Here is a 17,164-nt window from a genome sequence, read left to right as displayed (position 1 = left end):
GAAAGAGCAGGATCCAGAACGTCGGTAAGCAGCTGACAAAGACATGCCGAGATATCATATGCACTCCGATCTGAAGGGTTTGCATAAGGCCCCTAGCTGGGCCGTTTCCTGTCAAGCTTGTTTGCTGTCATTATGCAGGGGCTCCCCCACGGCGCCCTTACCGGCCTCTTAGCGTGCCTCCCCCTCAAGCTGTTCACACGTGTGCGTGGCAGGAATTCATTTGCTACTGCATAGCAGCTGTCTTGCGCCAACATTGTATCTCGGATAAGGTCCCGGCAAGTGCACGAGGCTCCGGAAGTTGACCCAACACCAATACCATCGAAGACATCCTACTTCTTCCATGAACGCTGCTTGGGCCATAACCTACCGTCCTTCCGGTCTCCGGTGGCGCTCTCTCTCAACGGCCTGACCGTGTTGTGAGCAATCCCTACTTGTCAAGATCAAAGGGTCGCTCGAGGCAGTCGGTAATTCTACTTGATGACATCCCGGGTTTGACTTGGCAACTGCCCGCCCGCTTGGATCAAATGTGTGTACTGGCGTTGGTAATCAAATCGAAGCAATACATGTGCTAGCTGTTGCTGATGCGGGCCATATTGGTCCTCGCGTCGACGATCCTTGCATCTTAGGATCCGGCAGACATCACCAGTGCGCGAAGAGCCTAGGGTACAATGCCAGCAATTATGGAGACTCCATTGCATCACATTTGTATTTTTATGAGTTCAAGGCCATACCTAGGGTGACAACGGTACAGCGAGGAAAAAAGGCAGAATAATCCCCCAAGGCGAAATCGGTGGCAGTTGATATGCGGTGGCTGCGGAATGCGTGAATCCAGATCCATTTATTCTGAGAGCTTAAAGGCTTTGTGCTGCTCCGTTGATGAATTTTCAAGCCCAGTGAGATTACACTTGCGCGATACGAGCTCCAGAAGCGGTGTCAACGCTAATGCAATCATGCATGAATGCATGAATGCCGGAGCATTCTTCACCGCTGACCTAGAACATTCTGTTTCGCCAAGGGCACGCTGGTCTGGTGGCTTCGATCCATATGTTCCGTTACGCTAACCTCTCTGTAGTGTCCTGTATCCTAGCATTGCCGTATATGACTCGTCCAACTGTCTAAGACGAGCCCAAGTCGTCAAGCCAATCTGCACTCGCCATTTCGAACTATCCCAAACGTAAGCATTTAGTCTTCATGCGTTGAACGCTAGGCACTTACGTCTACAATGAAAAATATGCAGCAGAGACCTGTGGTGGGGGCGGAGTAAACAGCGTCAGTTGAAGCGTAAGCTAAGATCAACACGAGGGGGCTTCAGGCATTTGGGGGTCGATGTACTGCCGTAAATATCAACATTTGTCGCTGTCAAGCCCCTTCTTGCATACCGATGTTCATTTCAGTGTCTGCTCGACGTGATAGCTGAGACGAGGGGTTGTCCGTGTCCTTTGGTCTTGCACGTTGGCTTGAAATGATTGGGCCAAGCTCTTCTCCTTGCTCTGAGCTTGTGACGCTGGAATTAGAAATAGGATTGTCTGTGATGATGCATTAGCGGGACAGGCTATTTATAACGGAAGACTGGAATTACCTGCCACTGCCTCTCGGTAGGCGAAGTAAGTTGAGGCTAGAAGACACACAGGGACAATCTGGCCAAACCCCATCTTATTCTGATCACCGTCCATGCTAGAGGGGCTGTTTGTGCGAAGATCGACTATTTGATATAGGACATACCCGAACCAGCCTAAAGACCCCGCCCATAGGATGCAACTAGACCCGTAGATGGTCCAGATGCATCGATAAAGCGTGAGCAGCGACTTCCAGAAAAAGTATTTGATACCATGAAACGCCCCGAACACCTTTTCCATATATGGCCTCAGCAGGGTCGGTACTGATAGAGCGTCGGCTCCGCCGTCCTTTTTCTCCTTTAATTTTGCTTTCAAAACCCTCTCGGGCCAGTCGTGGAACCATTTGTGCAACATTTTGCTGGGACCGTTATAGATATTCGACATACCAGACACGTAGCCCGTCGATAACAGCACCAAGTCAACGGCAAGCCAAAGTGCAGAAGAACCATGGATGTTAGACATCAGGTTGTCATCAAATGCGCACTGCGCAGGCACGCACCCGTAGTCTCCCCAATCATCATGAGCTTGAAGGAACTCAAATGCAATTAGGAAGCAAAATTGAACAGTCATCAGTAATGCTCGCCAATTTTTGAGTGAAGGGTGCCTTTTGAGGTAATCTCCAATGGCCAGTAGCGTGGTCATATGTACGCTGAATGAAGCCCACGCGAGGTTGTCGACGAAAGAAAAGTTGTAGATTGGGATCTGGCAGTGCAGTAGCGCTCCAGCGATGGCCATCCCTAGGCCAACAAGAAGCTGCTGATCGCTCAGGCTAAGTATGACTTGCTGCAAAACCTTTTGCTCCTTTTCATATGACTTTGTGGCTTTGCTCCCGAGCTTTAGGAAATCTTTTGACTTTTGAGCCACGAATCTATCGATCGCATTCGTTGTACCATCTATGATGATGGTTAGTGCCATATGGCGTAGTGTCAGCAGCAGCGAGAGAAAGGATGTCACTAGAAATGCAAGAATGACCTAAACTCTGTCAGCTTCATGATCACGTAAAGCAAGACGTGGACGCATGCCTAAGCCAGTGATGTCTGAGTCGGCGTCGCATTCAGGACCATCTTCGTCCGTGAGCCAGAAAGTGCAATTAGGTGGATTGGCGCTACAGAGTCCCATGCTGCGATGGTGTATAATGAGGTAATGTAAGAATCTGAAGGGCAAGAACTGATCCTTCCATTATATATCAAGATGAGAAACAGTCATGAGCACAGCCCTCTCAAAACGAAGCTGGAGTAAGTTGTGACTCTATAAGTCGCTTGAGCCACACGAAAAGGGGTTCTGCATATAACCGTTCGAAGACCCAATGAACGAGCACTCCCACGTGTCACCATCGCGGGACGAGGCTGATAATACGGTTACCGAAGTGTCTGTACACGGGCATGGAAGCACAATTGGGCGCTGAAGCCTAAGTGATATGCAACCAGATATTCGTGACTGTCAGTCAACAGTGCGTCCTCGGTGGCAAAGAGCCTTCCAATATGACCGTTATCGACAGAGGTGGCTCAGCAGCATGAATCGTATACTAAACATGACATCACGTTTGCTAGGCTGCGTCTCAAGAGGCCTAATCATGGGGTATGATTCTCCCAGGCAGTCGAGAGACTCCTGTTTCCGGTGCGGGAGAGTCTTCCCGGGCTCAATCAAACCTTAGGATTTTATCAGAGGGCTTTTGAGCGGCCGATACTAAGCCGTTTCTACCACCTTTGAGACGCCAAAGTGCCAATACTTTCGAGCTCGAGACGGTATCGTCAAGTCTCCCTGCTTATAAAATGCGACGAGATGTAAGTTCCACTATGCATATAGAGCGGAGTCTCAACGATGAAATAAGCTTATTGAGGTCGGTAAATGGTTTCCCAAGAAATCAATTATGGCCTCTCACAAGAATGTCGCTGGCGGAGATGTCTTTTCAGCGAGCCCAGTGTCAGTCGACATTCGGATAGGAGTGAATTGATACGGCGAGGACGGCAAAAAAAGGGGCTATGCTAAGGCTGGTATCAATATCAAATATTGTAGGGACGACACGCTGTATGAGTGCCTAATCATGAAGATTCTCGATTTCAAAGTGCAACTAGCATAATCCAAAAGAGTGACTCTCCATCCTTCCCTTCATAATTGTCTTTCGTAAAACCTTCCGAGTGCATCTTTGATTTCCCTCTCGACATCCCTCCTTCCATATCTCAAAGACTATCGTCTCTCGTCATCACACTTCAATATTTCTACTTCTTTTCGCTACCAGCACTACCTTCATAGTAGCCAGATCCGCCAGAGTAGCCCTCAGAAGATTGACCGGTAGACCCAGATCCTCCTCCGCTCATATAGCCACCAGCCGCATTTTCTGCGTACGCGTTGGCGTTGCGGTCGCCGGCAGACTGGGCACGAGAGCTGAAGGAGTTGGATCCAGTATCGTGGCCGGCTTTTGCCTATGGGTTGTTGTCAGAAGAGGGTCAAGGTATGGAATGATCAAGGTCAAGGTAGACGGAAAGCCTAACAGGGTAGGTGGAGGAAGGGAGCAGAGATGTTGGAACAAGCGATTTGCTGGCGTAATGAGAACAATAGGATGATAGGGAAGGCAAAGATGAGCATGGTGGATAGGTGCTTACCTGTGAGGACTGGATGCGGGAGGCATCAGACTGACTCATTTGATTCGAAGGCATGGTGATTTGTGGTGAGTAGAGAACTGTACAGCTGAGTATCTGGGTGTCAGACTTGATGTATTAAGAGTTGTCGAAGTTTTGATGGCTTGCTAGTGAAAGGAGATGGTTGTCAAGATCAAATCTTAAGAGCGGATGGGTAGGTTCTTAAGTGACTTGGAGGGGGGCATTATGAGGGGTCCGCATATACATGCTAATCGTGGATATGCAGGCGTCCTTCTTTTGTTGAGCTCTGCTCTTTAGAGTACTGCGTCTCTTGAAGTGCTTTGACTCATAGTGGAGCATGGTATGAGGTCTGCATCGACATTCCACTTAGACGCATGCAGGTATCCGTCTTCCGTTGAGCTCTGCATTCCAGATCAACACATGCCTGGAGAGATTATGCTTCTGTCATATTCATATCTGCAAAATTGAGATGATGAATCTGTCTGACCATCGTTAAACATTTCTTTTGTTGTCGAGTACTCAAGAAAGCCCGATTACGACACGTGGAGCTTAGATTTTTGGGCCCAAGTTTGTCATTTGCGGCTAGCTGCGTTACCGTTTGGTCTTGCCTTCTACCTTTGAGAGATGCAGTGCGGACCCTTATGATCGTACCAAGTGTCTTGTGAAATGAGAATGCAAAGTCGAGTTGGACATTCTGTTTCTGTCAAGAGGTGGACGGGTATGTACATCTGTCCAAAGCTGGTCTTGGATAAAAGGTCTTGCGGGCTACTTGAGGGCCGTAGAAGACGTCCCTGTGCTACAAAGGATGTGTGTGAGTACACTGCTCCAGAGAAGACCCTAAGAAGACATCACTTGTGCTTACGCCACAGCATCAGCCTCACTCAAGAAGAATATAAGTCTGGGCTATTGCAAGAAGCAAGGCAGCATTGAGCGTGCCACTATTCCCTCTAGCGTCCTCGCATTCAGTCTAGGCACTTCGACAATCTACCCTGACCCTTGCCAAGCGTGGAGGGGAATCTTGGTATTATAGCTTTTCGATCTAATAGAGAGGGCGGCGGTGAGAGCACGGCAAAAGGTACATTCCACCAACATCAGACCATCACAGCTTTTCGGGCCTTCCCATGTTCAGACGTCAATGTAAGCTAGTACGGTAGCGTGTGACAACAGTTCTAGGCTTTGCATTAGTTTCAGCAGCCTTTACCATGCAGTCCTTGAGAAAACTTTGCCGAAGGAGAATAGGCAATTCTAGCCTTTATGCCTGTCCCACGTTTACGTGATCGATCATTTCGCTTAAGTCTATGTATGGAGACGGAGAAATCCGTGGAATCGAGTCAGGATACACATCATCGCACATAATATTGCAGAGTACCTAGCCTTGGCCGGCTTCGGGAGACTCAAAAATCAATGCCGTGAGGTGGTGCTGTCGTAGACATTCCTTTCAGTAATTGCGACGCTATCTACCTCGCTCATGTTATAGCCAATGAGCCACCCGTTCTGTTGAATATCGAGATTGCAGTTGCACCGGGTACGTTGCTGTGTCCTCCATTTCAAGCCTTGACAGGGCCTACCTCCTTCTTCGCCCCACCATTCCTCTACTGGCGTGAAGATCTTCGGCATCATCCTTGAAAGGTCTTTCATTTTAAATGGCCAGCAGTTGGGTGCTTGATATTGTCGGGACTTGCCTTATGCGAGCCAACTTTGGACTTCAAGTCCGATGATGAGAGCTGGAAAGCTCTTGTAGATGGCTGATCATCGAATTGACTTCCGGTTCCTAGCAGGAGGCTGTTTCCTTCGTGACGCCGCTTGATTCCTCCAAAGCTGTCCTTCTGCAAATCTTTTGATTGGCGGGGCACGTCGCTCAAGTTGGTATCATGCCTCCGCTCCTTGTGATCTGCTTCCAGAGATGTCGACATAACTTTGGAGGCGGATGCAGCGCACAATGAGAGTAGAAATCGCTGGCGATCCTTCCGAAGTCTGACAATCGACTTCTCTTAGGAGATTTTATATTCCCGGTCGACGAACTGCGGCCAAGAGAGGCTCTAGCTAGATGATTATATTATATTAGGATAAGTAAATTCTCGACGGTCAACAATGGGAGACATTCTGGCAGATGTAGGCTGGGACGGCGCCTTTAATAGGTAAGTGTTGAAATTATGGAGCTCTGCATCCTGGAGGAGTAAAATCAAGGAGACCCCGGAGGCGCAGCGTGTGCTTTTGATTGTATGTGATAGTGGAGACGAGTGACGGCAAACCTAGAGCTCCGTATGACTTGTCTGAGATCGAAAGGCTGGCTCCAAAACTGATTGGGGCAGTCGCATCAGTGGCTTCGCATGGGAATACGATGGTCATCCTTGGTGGATCCGCAAAATCATGAGACGCGAAACAGTACTTGACTAGACGTTCCCGACGATGGGAGGCAAATACCGCCAGTCTGTCTGCCATCAATTCAGGATTTGACGTGAGGCTAATGGCAATGCGTAATTTTCGAGAACCCGTAGAGCCAGATCCCTCGCTTGGGGTCCAATCCTCATTTGGAGTCTGATGCTCGCTGAGATGCCTGCGGTATCTAGATCCTGGGGGAACCTAATTTAGGCCGGTCTGACGGGAGGTCCCTTATGGCCTTCCATTGATGCTGTTGCAACGCAAGGCTGGGCTGCTAGGAGCACCTACATAGCGCCTAGCCCAGATCCGCCTTAGACCAAAGCAGCTGACTAATTAATCGATCTTTCTGCTGTAACTCCCACGGTAAGCAGAGGCGAATTATTGACGGGTCAGAATTGGATGAATCATTGAAGGGCGTTCGAACTGAGCTGTCCATTAATTTGTCGCCCGGTGCAAGACCAAAAGGCTCATGCGGTAGGTATACAGATTCCATCGACTGTCTTCATTGATTGAAGAAGAAACAGAAGGTAGGATGATGGGATCGAAGTGACAACAAATGCAGCACCTTGATCAATCCTCAGGGGCTCCGCACAAGGCGTCTCGGGATATCACATTAGTTTGGAGGAAGGCCAGGTGAGAGTGACCGCACTGCAAAATCACTGAGGTGCCGAATGGAGAGTTTCTTGCGACTGTTTGGGTGGCGAGAGTGAGACGTCTGGCCTTATTGGCTACGTTGTGTCCCCCAGGCCCGGAGTATAATGAGGCTCGACAGCGGAAGCCCTACCCACGCTCTGCAACAGGCAGGGGCTAAGCCGTTGCCGAGATCCGAAGGCCTCAGTCATCAGATCTTAGGAGGATGATCGTTTCAATTCTCCGCCGCCAGCCTAGCTGCTGGCCGCTCACTAAGAGCGTCGGCCGTCAGGCCCTGGTAGCGCTCGCCGCTTCTTTGTTGTACCCCTACCCGCTTCCTTGAGCTTCTTGCGCCTGATTTGTATGACGGATCACGTGTAGCTTATGTTTCACAAGCACCACATCTCATCTCATAGTCGCTGACCGCCTGAGCAGTGGGGTCATTATTCATCATCGCGTATTGCGAAGGCATACATCCTTGAGTCCTAGCGTGCGGTGCCTATTGCCACGATATTCCCATCAACACCGCCGTATGTCTCAAATTCCTTGAGGGCCATGTAGACCATACAACCCCATAAGTATTGTCAAAATAGGAGTCATCAACATCACAATCTAGCAGAAGCAAGGCCATATCCACAAATGATCGTGAATGAATGGTAGAGATGTATTGACTCAATATTATTAGCTACCCTTGATTGCAATCGAGTTGGTACAGTTCGTGTTCGTGTCTATCCTAAGATCGACTAGGTATCCGTCATTTCTCTGTTTCAATCGCGCTGCTCTAGGCACATTCAAAGTCTGCTTGAGCACAATTTGATCGTCTGAGATTTGACGATGCTGAGACGGCTTGTATGATAGCTTGGGTACGTAGGATTCAGGAGCTGCCACCGTAAGATTGACAAGTGATAAAGGGAACAGTGGCATAGTCGTACGGGCTCTGAAAAGACTTGTCACCGTTACTTTTGAAGAATGCGCGATTTCTGTCTAGAGTTACAGTCATGTTGTCACGTTATATACAGATGTGCGATACTGGTCTTTCCGCTAGCTCAGCGTGTGTTCAGCCGTCTCGTCGTGCGTCACAAGACTTCATGAGCATGGGAAGAAGTGGTACGCTTTGGTTGCTTAATAAAAGTAGTCGAGCAAGATCAGTATTAACGCTCGCAGGAATGATAGCCTTTTTTCGTGCTGCTCTTCGGTACTTTGAGGATGTCAGTTTTTGCGTTGCAAAATTGGATGACGACGGTGACCGACACTGCCGATAGCTACCCCAGCTCAGGCTTTGCGGGACTTGGTGTCGTCTCTTTTCGCCAAAGAAAGTTCCACGGGCCAGTAACCGGGGCCAGGATGATTGGTAAATTGGCTGCCTACCCCAATCAGAAGGTTGTTCTTCCTCTCAACCTGCCCTGCTAATGATCGTGCATCTTTCTGGAAGCCATCTGTTCCAGTCTGTGCCTTATCACACGCAATGACCTTGTAATTGTTGTGGTTGCCTTTCTCTCCGGGTGCTGGCATGGCTCTAGGCGTGACGATTGCTCCAGATAGGGGTTGATTCGAGGTGCCGTTGTAGCCTTCGGCGATACTTGCAACAAGGTCGCAGAACACTCTTGAATATAATCAGATAAATTCCGAATGAAGAAGAAAATCCGAAAACGACGACAATCAAGCCGGCAGACGTCTGAAGGAGGGACTTGGACATATATGTTTTCTAAGACGCGCTTTGTGATAACAAATTTTCCGATGTGATCGACGAAACAGTGTAATAGCTGACTTGGCGAACATGATTGATTTCAGCGAGGTTCGCCCTAAAAGGGCGCAGTTTGTGAAAAAACTACGGCTCCACAGCTCCACGATCGGCGCTCCAGCGAAGTCGTCAAAAGGCAAGCGTGAGATAATCAAATGTGACAATGATCTGGTAAGGCTCCGCGGCGGATGACCACACTTGCGAGTGCGTTGGATCACACTTTTAATTTGCATCGCGTTCTCACCAAGCTTCACCCTATATGTCTGAGCTCGGGCAGCTTATGCAGGCAAGGCAGGCAGTAAGCGTAGCAGCCAATCAGACTTGTAAAATGCTCATAAGCGCCTGTCAACCAACCCTGTCATTATGTGGTGCCGAAGCTGACGGCATAGAGCATCTGCAAATCAGGCCAGCATTGAGTCTTTCACCACGGTGAGGTCTGGATTCCATGCGGCACCAAGGGAGTGCCTTGCATACTCCCAGAGCTGCATCGATCTTTGACTTACGGAATACTTGAAGACGATAAAGCTCACGAGGCTGGAGATCTCGATTGACTCGATAAGGCTCATAGTTGACAATCAGCTACGGGCTGCCGCTCACGGTGGCAATAATGATTTGACCAACGAAGGCAGCATCTCACTATACAAGAAAATACGGCCATATCAGAGTAGTCAGCTTTAGTGCCCTGAATATACGCCAACATGTGCGGACCAAAAAAGACTCATTAGTGATGTGCAATGATACGAGCGAGGCGGGCGCCAGTGTCATTCTGTGTACCGGATCCTACTGCGTTGAATGTTCCCAACATGTTTTAACGATTGATAGACCCTTTGATTGTACGTGCTAGTGACTGGAGGACAGGTCATGTTAGGCTTTGCGGAGTAATAGATTTTGTGTGATTTGCTGACCCGGGCTATGGAGGAATGAATTGACCCCCACAGCGCGGTTCGAACAATGATCCTGAAGTGCTGCAAAGCCTTCGTAGACTTATCGCGGCCAACAAATAATCAATCAGGCTCAGACCCTTAGCGCAATCATCCTGGGAGTGGGGCCTTGCAGGCCCGCTGCTGACGTGAGTGTATCCGCTCGACAGACGAAATGACAGCACATGCGGCTCAAAAAGTCTGCAGACATGTGGTGACGGCAGGCGGTAGGAGGATTGAAACCAGTCAGACGGCCTGATGCATGCAAGTAAGAAGGATTGACGCGTTCGACCTAAAATTTGGCTCGCGGCACGACAACAGGCAGTAAACAGCGGTTGGTCTTACCCACCATTCACGATATGTCATGTACTGGCAGTCTTTCAGGGGCCATGATAGACAGCAGGCGCTTTGCTGAGGGGATTGGGCTTCTTACAAGGCTCTCCTGCACTGGCCATGTCGCAGATGCCTGTGCTCAATGCTATTTGACGGCGAGCAACAACGGGCCACTCGACCGGCGTTTCAAAATCGGACTTCCTCGCTTGATTGTCAATCGCCCACACATACGTCGCCTCCTCAATACCAACGAAATTGTATGTGATCCGCAGATGACCACTTCGGCTTCATCAGTACCCTGATTCGTCTGATATGTAGCTTAATTCGAGTGATGACAGTCCTTCAGCATTTCGAACAGACTTTTCTGGGACAAAGGTATTGACGATAGCGTGACTGCCGCATTACACAGAAAATCTCTGTGTATGCGTACGGAGTAAAATTATGGACATCCCGGTCAAGAGCTACCACAAGTTGCCACATCTCCCGTAGACTTGCGACATCTGTCAGTGCCGATTGGGCAAGACAAGTCGACAGGGTCGCATTTCCAACCAAAGGTATAGTCTGACATATTTTCCGAATCAGTGCCATGTGGATGACTGCTTCCAAGCCTAGGCGAAAGAGTCTTGGTTTGCTGACAAGCTGCTTCCTGTACTTTCGCGTCATGGTCATTGGAGGAGGTTGTGAGGTCGGCAATGGAAATTTGGGAAGACCGCGAGGCAGCATAGCCGATGTGAACAAATTGCTCCCCTACTCCTAGAAGGTCATTGCTTGTCAAACCTGACTGTTCGGCCTTGCCATGCTTCGATTCGTGCAAGGCCCGCTGCGTTTTTGATTCAGAGGAAAGCTCGAGGCCACCTTTTGGATCTGCTTGTTTTGCTTTTCGAGACTGCGACATTACTCGAGGTGATAATAGCGCAAAAGTGTGAACGAAACATGGTCTCTGTCCCTTTTGGCTAAAAACCGTCGAGAGAGTGTGTGCAGTAGGTCAAGTACGCAGGGATACCCGAGTGATTGATCAAGTTTCATCAAGTGGATCAATTGCCTTCGATAAACTGTTTATATTGTAGTGACTGTAACTCGCCCCAATAGTCGTTGATCGCCACCAATTGACCAATAATTTATGCAGCAGCAGGGAGGACGGTCTCGGTTCGCAGTACGATGTATGAAGAGTAGGAAACGTTAGAGACACGACAATCGATTTTCGTGGAGCGGAACCAGACTTCTTAGAATATCTAAGAACAAAAACGTCTCGCCTCCATGATTTTCCGAAGTACGAACACTATGTAGGTAGCAGAATCGACATTGTTTGGCGTTCTTGAGGTTGGCAAGACTTGCCCTAAAAGAGCGCACATTAAGTTGATTTGTTTCGTCAGCGCGAACGTAGCCACTGAGGCGCTAGTGTAATCCAGTCCATGAGAGACAGGCACTTATGCAAGCCATGAGTTGTGAGGATGATGTCGCCCTTGTCCGCCTTTCGGAAAAGGCAGCAAGGACAGCCCCACTTATCTGGTGGGCCCTTATCTGCATGGAGGAAAGGTACTAGCATGCCTTCACACATGAGGGAAATTGTTGAATTAACGCCTATAGCATACCGCAGCTGCAAAGACCTTAAAGGAGCCGGAGGCAAGCTGACCAGATCTTCAACAATGAAATATGTTCTTGCGAGACCTTGCACACTCATGTGAAACCTGGTGAGTATGGCTATGGTATAGCTCTAGCTCACTGCTTAGCTAGTCGCAGAGATCTCATGTGATCGCCTTGCCGGTTCGGAAGTCCCGAGCATTCGTGCTCTAGCCCTCCTCGTGTCTGCGAAGCTGACCACAGCTTTGGCAGGGTATTCGCGTGGACGATCAAAATAAGCGCCTTTAGACAGACAGATACATGGCGCGATCGTCCTCATGAGCGGAGGCTGATCCTCGATGAGGTTCACAGTCGCGGCTCAACTATCTCCGGTCAACTCTTAGATTCGAGGTGGAGTTGAACCATGCTGCGTTTAGGTGATAAATAGAGATGTCGTTGTCGTGAGACGTTATGTAGGAGTGGCAAGCGCAGTCAAATTAAGACTAACAACAATAGACTAATAGTAGATGATCTTCGCTCGGACTGTCCCTTGCCGGAGATTTTGATCCATACCCTCATTGTGGTAGCAATTGGGGTTTGATCCACGGTGAGAGCCTGTAAGTGTACGTCAAACACGGCGAGTGCCGCATGTTCTCGAGGCTATGCTAGGACTTCAAGTCGAAGCTGCAGATCAAATGGTCTGCGAACTCTGACAGACTCGTACTACAGATCTGGCGGGTATGGCAGGTGCTATACAGAATTGGAGATGCATACCATCTCCGAGGCAAGCATCATTGAGTGCTAGGCACGTAGCACGTACGCCGCAGAGTTACGAAGCCATCGAGCTGCCATTAGGTGTGCGGAATATGGCGTTCCGGTTGATCATTTCGCAAGCTGCATGGACATTGTGAGGTCGTCGAGATGACTCGTCCAAGATTACCATTGATAGTCGGGAGAATACGAGGAAGGAGGCTGAATGATCGCTAGTATACACACTGCTGAGATGCCCTGCAGCACCGTTTCTGATCCGTATGCCCTGAGTGCAGATCCGTTCGGGGGTCGCCAGGCGGTAGGGCAAACCTGGCCATGCCGTTAGACCCCCACCAGGGGCCGCAGGTATTAAATAAGCGCCTTGGCACCCCCTTTTTGGATTCTATAAAGTTATACAAAACTGTCTATTTACTACGTCTTACTCTTTATACATTTACTATTGTTGGTGAGGAGTTGCTTATATTAGTAGGGCATTTTACTAATATATTATTTTACCTCCTTTATTATTATCCTTTTATAAATATAGCATAGTATAGCTTTTATTTTAATATAATTAATATAAGTTTTTTTCCTTATTTTTTAAAAAAAAATATTCTAGATTGCCTTTTACTAGTTGAAATTAGGTAAATTAGATAAATAATATAAATTAATAATATTGTTTTTTTATTTATATTCCTTTACTATATTAATAATCCCTTTTTTCTTAAGCTTTTTATTAAGGTAGAGACTATAAGAAGGATCTCTATCTTCTAGTAAGAGATAGGCTTACTTTAATAAAGCTTTTAAATAGTTAAAATCTTTTTTATAAATAAATAGTAATTTTTTAGTACCTTATAATATATTATTATTATATAATATCCTCTTAGTATAGCTTCTTTTAAAAGAGTAAATACTTTATATTTTATTATTCTACTAGTAAGTTAAGTAGTAGTTTCTTATTACTTTTTTTAGAACTTTTATTTATATAGTTTAATTTAGTTTATATACTATAAATACTTATTATTATAAATTTAGAATAGTCTTTTAAAGTAATAATATAATAAAACTATAATATATATAAATTCCTTTTCTAAATCTAGGATTTTTTATATATATTTATCTTTTTTAATATAGTTAGCTTTATATAGCTTATAGCTTATCCCCTATTAGTTAAAGTTATAATAAGCTTTATTAATAATAAAAATATTTTGCTAGAAATTTATAATCCTATACTTTTACTTTTTATAATATTTAATATTTAAAATTTAAAATTTTTTATAAATAGTAGTAAAAATAAAGACTTTATAACGCTAATATATTTATATATTATTTATATACTTTTTTAAATTTATTTATAAAATTTTCTTTTTAATATTAAAGCTATAGTAGTATATTTAACTATATAATAACTATGTTTAGATATATTAATTAGTATAAAAAAACTTATCTTATATAAATTAGTGTTAACAAGCTTAAAATAATAGCTAAAATAAGTACTTAATAATTATATATAATAATAGTATAATAACTTAAAAATATCCTATTAATATTTTTATAATTATATAATATTCTTATTTATTTTTTACTTTTAATAAATTTTAAATTTTTTTTTTTACTTCAGCTATCTAATGCGTTAAAAAACTATATCTTTTTTATAGTATTTATTTTAAACTTATTATTATAAAAATAAGTATAGCTTAAAAAAAGTACTAAGCTTTTTATATTTGCGAGGGGGATTAATTCTAACTATTATAGAATTTTTAATAATTTTTTTAAAATAGTAGTATAGAAGTAAGACGCGTCCTTAAATCCGGAGATATCGGCGCTTATTTAATTCCTGCGGCCCCTGGTGCCCCTGGCAATGTTTCGTCCGCGTCTCGAATCATTCAGACATGTCAACTCGTCACGGGAAGACAAGGTGGGAAGGACCATTGGTGTTGCTGTTCAGTAGTCAGAGCTCGTGGTGGACTGCATATTGAGGGATGCCGTCTCTGACGTCACATGTTCGTATTCAGCTGTTGCGAGATGATTTCCAGACAATTCACTCACCCCTTCTTAACGATACTTGCGCTTCTCAAGAGTCCCCCATTCCATTCCGCGATCGAGGGAGGGCAACATCGACCGTCATAAAGGATGCAGAAGTCACAAAATGACTTTCATTTTCAACAAGTGGGTTGGGACAAGGTTATGCACAACTTTATTGATGTAATAATACCACGTATATTCATCCAAAGCTTCATATAAACGTTGAAGAAATGAAAGATGCCGAATTTATGTGAGCTAATTTGTACAGGAAGGCAAACATTCCAGGGTATCATTATATCCTCTCAGTGATTGATAGCGACATTCAAAAAGGCGATGATTGGACAACCAGATCCTCAGGAGAAGATGACATCGGGTATATTCTCTGACTCCTTCTCCTATGCAGTGACATGGCCGTTGGCACACCCATTAATGGCAGCGCCATTGGCAGTCTTCTCGATCTTACTCCAAAGGCCCGTATCATTGGGACTGCCGTTAATGGCGGCTCCGTTGAGAGATCCATGGGGTTTGCTTTTGATGGCGTGACCATTTGTCTTCTCCTCAGGAGCTACGCCGTTGGGCAGCGGCTCGAGGCTGGGCTTGATGGCGTGGCCGTTCAGCTTCTCTTCGGGGGTAGTGCCATTGAGTGTTGCTTCCGACCTTCCTTCAATGGCATGGCCATTCAGCTGCTCCTCAGGCATCATTTGGGTTTCCCTAGCAAGCTTTCCTTCGACAGCATGGCCATTCATTGGCTCCTCGGCAGCAGCAGCGTCGCCCGTAACAGCAGGGTTTACTTTCCCTTCGGCAGCAGTTCCGTTGGTATGTGATTCCAAGACCGTACCATTGGTCTTCTTCGTCAGCTTGTCAAATGCATCGTCAGCCCCCTTCTCTTCTCCCTCAACCTCGTTATCTTCCTTCAACTGCTCGAGCACTTGTCTTTCCTGTTCAGCTTCTTTGTCAGACGGCGACTTGGCCCTTGTCGCGTCGGTGCTTGGCTGCTTACCGGCACCAGCGTGCCAGCTCATTCTGTTCTTACCTGCGCTTTTTGACAGGCGTCGACCGAAGCCCGAAGTTGCTGCAGTGACGCTCCAACGTTTCCTTGACGCTTGCGTCTCACCGTTGATTTCAGTTGTAGGCTTCTCTACATTTTCCATGGCGGTGATGCCAAGCACATTCTTTAGCTCAGATATTTCAGCGTGACCACGCGTATTTCTCATTCGCTTACACCACGATACCTTGGAGACAGCCTTTACTCCTTGAAACGTGTCGCTGGGCTCGAAGAGAAACTCCCCACCTACTTGTGTGTAGTCGCCGCCTCTAAACAAGTTCTTTCCGGAGCGAAGTTCCTGCCAGATACTCCGTAAGGCAAGCCGAGGTATTGAGGTATGCTGCATATATTGTGGGCTCTTGTTACCAAGATTAAGTGTTCGGCCTAGGCGTAGGGTTTTGTACAGGCGTGTGGTGGGGTCGGCGTAGATCGGGTAGGGACAGCCGGTCATGTCGATGTAGTTTTGCATCAGAATTGGGGAGCCGCAGCCAATTACGACGATGGAGGTAGGTTGCGAGAGTGAGGCGAGAGTCGATGGTGGGATTTGAGAAGAGACGGAAGTAGTATATTCTTGACAATTCTGTGAGAAAGTGGGGTCAGTTGGCAATTCATATGGAGGCTCGCAGCAATTTTGCCAATAATAAAACAGAGAAGCTGGTGTATTGTTACTGGCGGAAGAGACGTGATGACTTACACCACAAAAGAAATGCCGTATAAAGATAATCAGCGTCCTGCGCGGGCTGCCATCGTCCTGCTGCAACAAGGTCTTGAATTTGTGCGCCTTGTTCTCTACATCAAACACGTCCAGTTCCACAAGCTTCTTCAGCTCCTCCTTCGTCGGCAGCTTGCCATCGGTCTTCATGTCCCCGTTCACCTCCGCTGGTGGCCCTTGCGCCGCATTCTGCGCCTTTGTCAACGGCATCGTCACTGTGTCTTCTTTCCCTCGGCTTCTGTCTTCACCACCCTTTTCTTCGGTGTATACACCCAAGCAGTTATGACGTCCAAACTCAATATTACGGGCAATATTATCATAAGCAGGAAAACCACCTGCGGGGGAGAGAGACTCTTGAACCACTCGACAGGATGGGCAAGGAAGAATGGCAAAGTCGCCCCTGAGAAGCTGTTCAGGAAATCCATCACTCACCTGCAAACGGGAAGTGGAAAGTATATTGTACCGGTGGGAAATAAGATCTAAATTAAGGAAACTAGCACGCCAGACGAGGCAGGTAGCCAACCGATAGATGTCCACCTGACGCAAAAGCTTTGAACCCCTTCGTCTACCGTGCCTGACCGCGAGGAATCGGGGAGGGGCAGACTGGGCCAGGCAGTTTCAAGATTATGGAGGCCACGGTCAACGCTATTGATACGCCCTCAGCGCCCCAGTACCGATGCTAACCCGAACAGTCCTTACTTCCATAATCTCGTCCTATCACTCGTGGGCTAGAGGCAACCACTTTGGCCCGTTACGGCGGGTGGAAATGAATGCGGCAAAAGATCGGCCCCCATTCAGCGCCTAGGGGACCCTAATTGGGACTGCTAACAGCATGAAGCTTAGCTCGAGA

General features: G+C 46.8%; 3 protein-coding genes across 3 annotated transcripts; all 3 read right to left on the bottom strand.

Annotated features, from left to right (window-relative positions):
* Positions 1-1,134: 1,134 nt before the first annotated feature.
* On the bottom strand, positions 1,135-2,531 carry KY384_008168 (uncharacterized protein; the record flags this gene model as incomplete). Its single annotated transcript, XM_044816657.1, has 2 exons — positions 1,135-1,163; positions 1,580-2,531. 2 exons carry the CDS (start codon positions 2,529-2,531, stop codon positions 1,135-1,137), a joined length of 981 nt encoding a protein of 326 aa, XP_044666022.1.
* A 5,969-nt stretch (positions 2,532-8,500) lies between these two features.
* KY384_008167 (uncharacterized protein) lies at positions 8,501-11,117 on the bottom strand (the record flags this gene model as incomplete). The annotated part of the gene is made up of 4 exons (XM_044816656.1): positions 8,501-8,829; positions 10,323-10,501; positions 10,653-10,830; positions 10,859-11,117. 4 exons carry the CDS (start codon positions 11,115-11,117, stop codon positions 8,501-8,503), a joined length of 945 nt encoding a protein of 314 aa, XP_044666021.1.
* Positions 11,118-14,952: 3,835 nt separating this feature from the next.
* On the bottom strand, positions 14,953-16,524 carry KY384_008166 (uncharacterized protein; the record flags this gene model as incomplete). Its single annotated transcript, XM_044816655.1, has 1 exon — positions 14,953-16,524. The coding sequence occupies one exon, from the start codon at positions 16,522-16,524 to the stop codon at positions 14,953-14,955; it is 1,572 nt and encodes a 523-aa protein (XP_044666020.1).
* Between the last annotated feature and the right edge of the window lie 640 nt (positions 16,525-17,164).

The sequence above is a fragment of the Bacidia gigantensis genome (assembly GCF_019456465.1).
Source record: "Bacidia gigantensis strain McMullin 20006 chromosome Unknown contig_295, whole genome shotgun sequence".
In the NCBI taxonomy this organism is placed as follows: Eukaryota; Fungi; Ascomycota; class Lecanoromycetes; order Lecanorales; family Ramalinaceae; genus Bacidia; species Bacidia gigantensis.
This window is presented reverse-complemented; position numbering and strand designations above follow the sequence as displayed.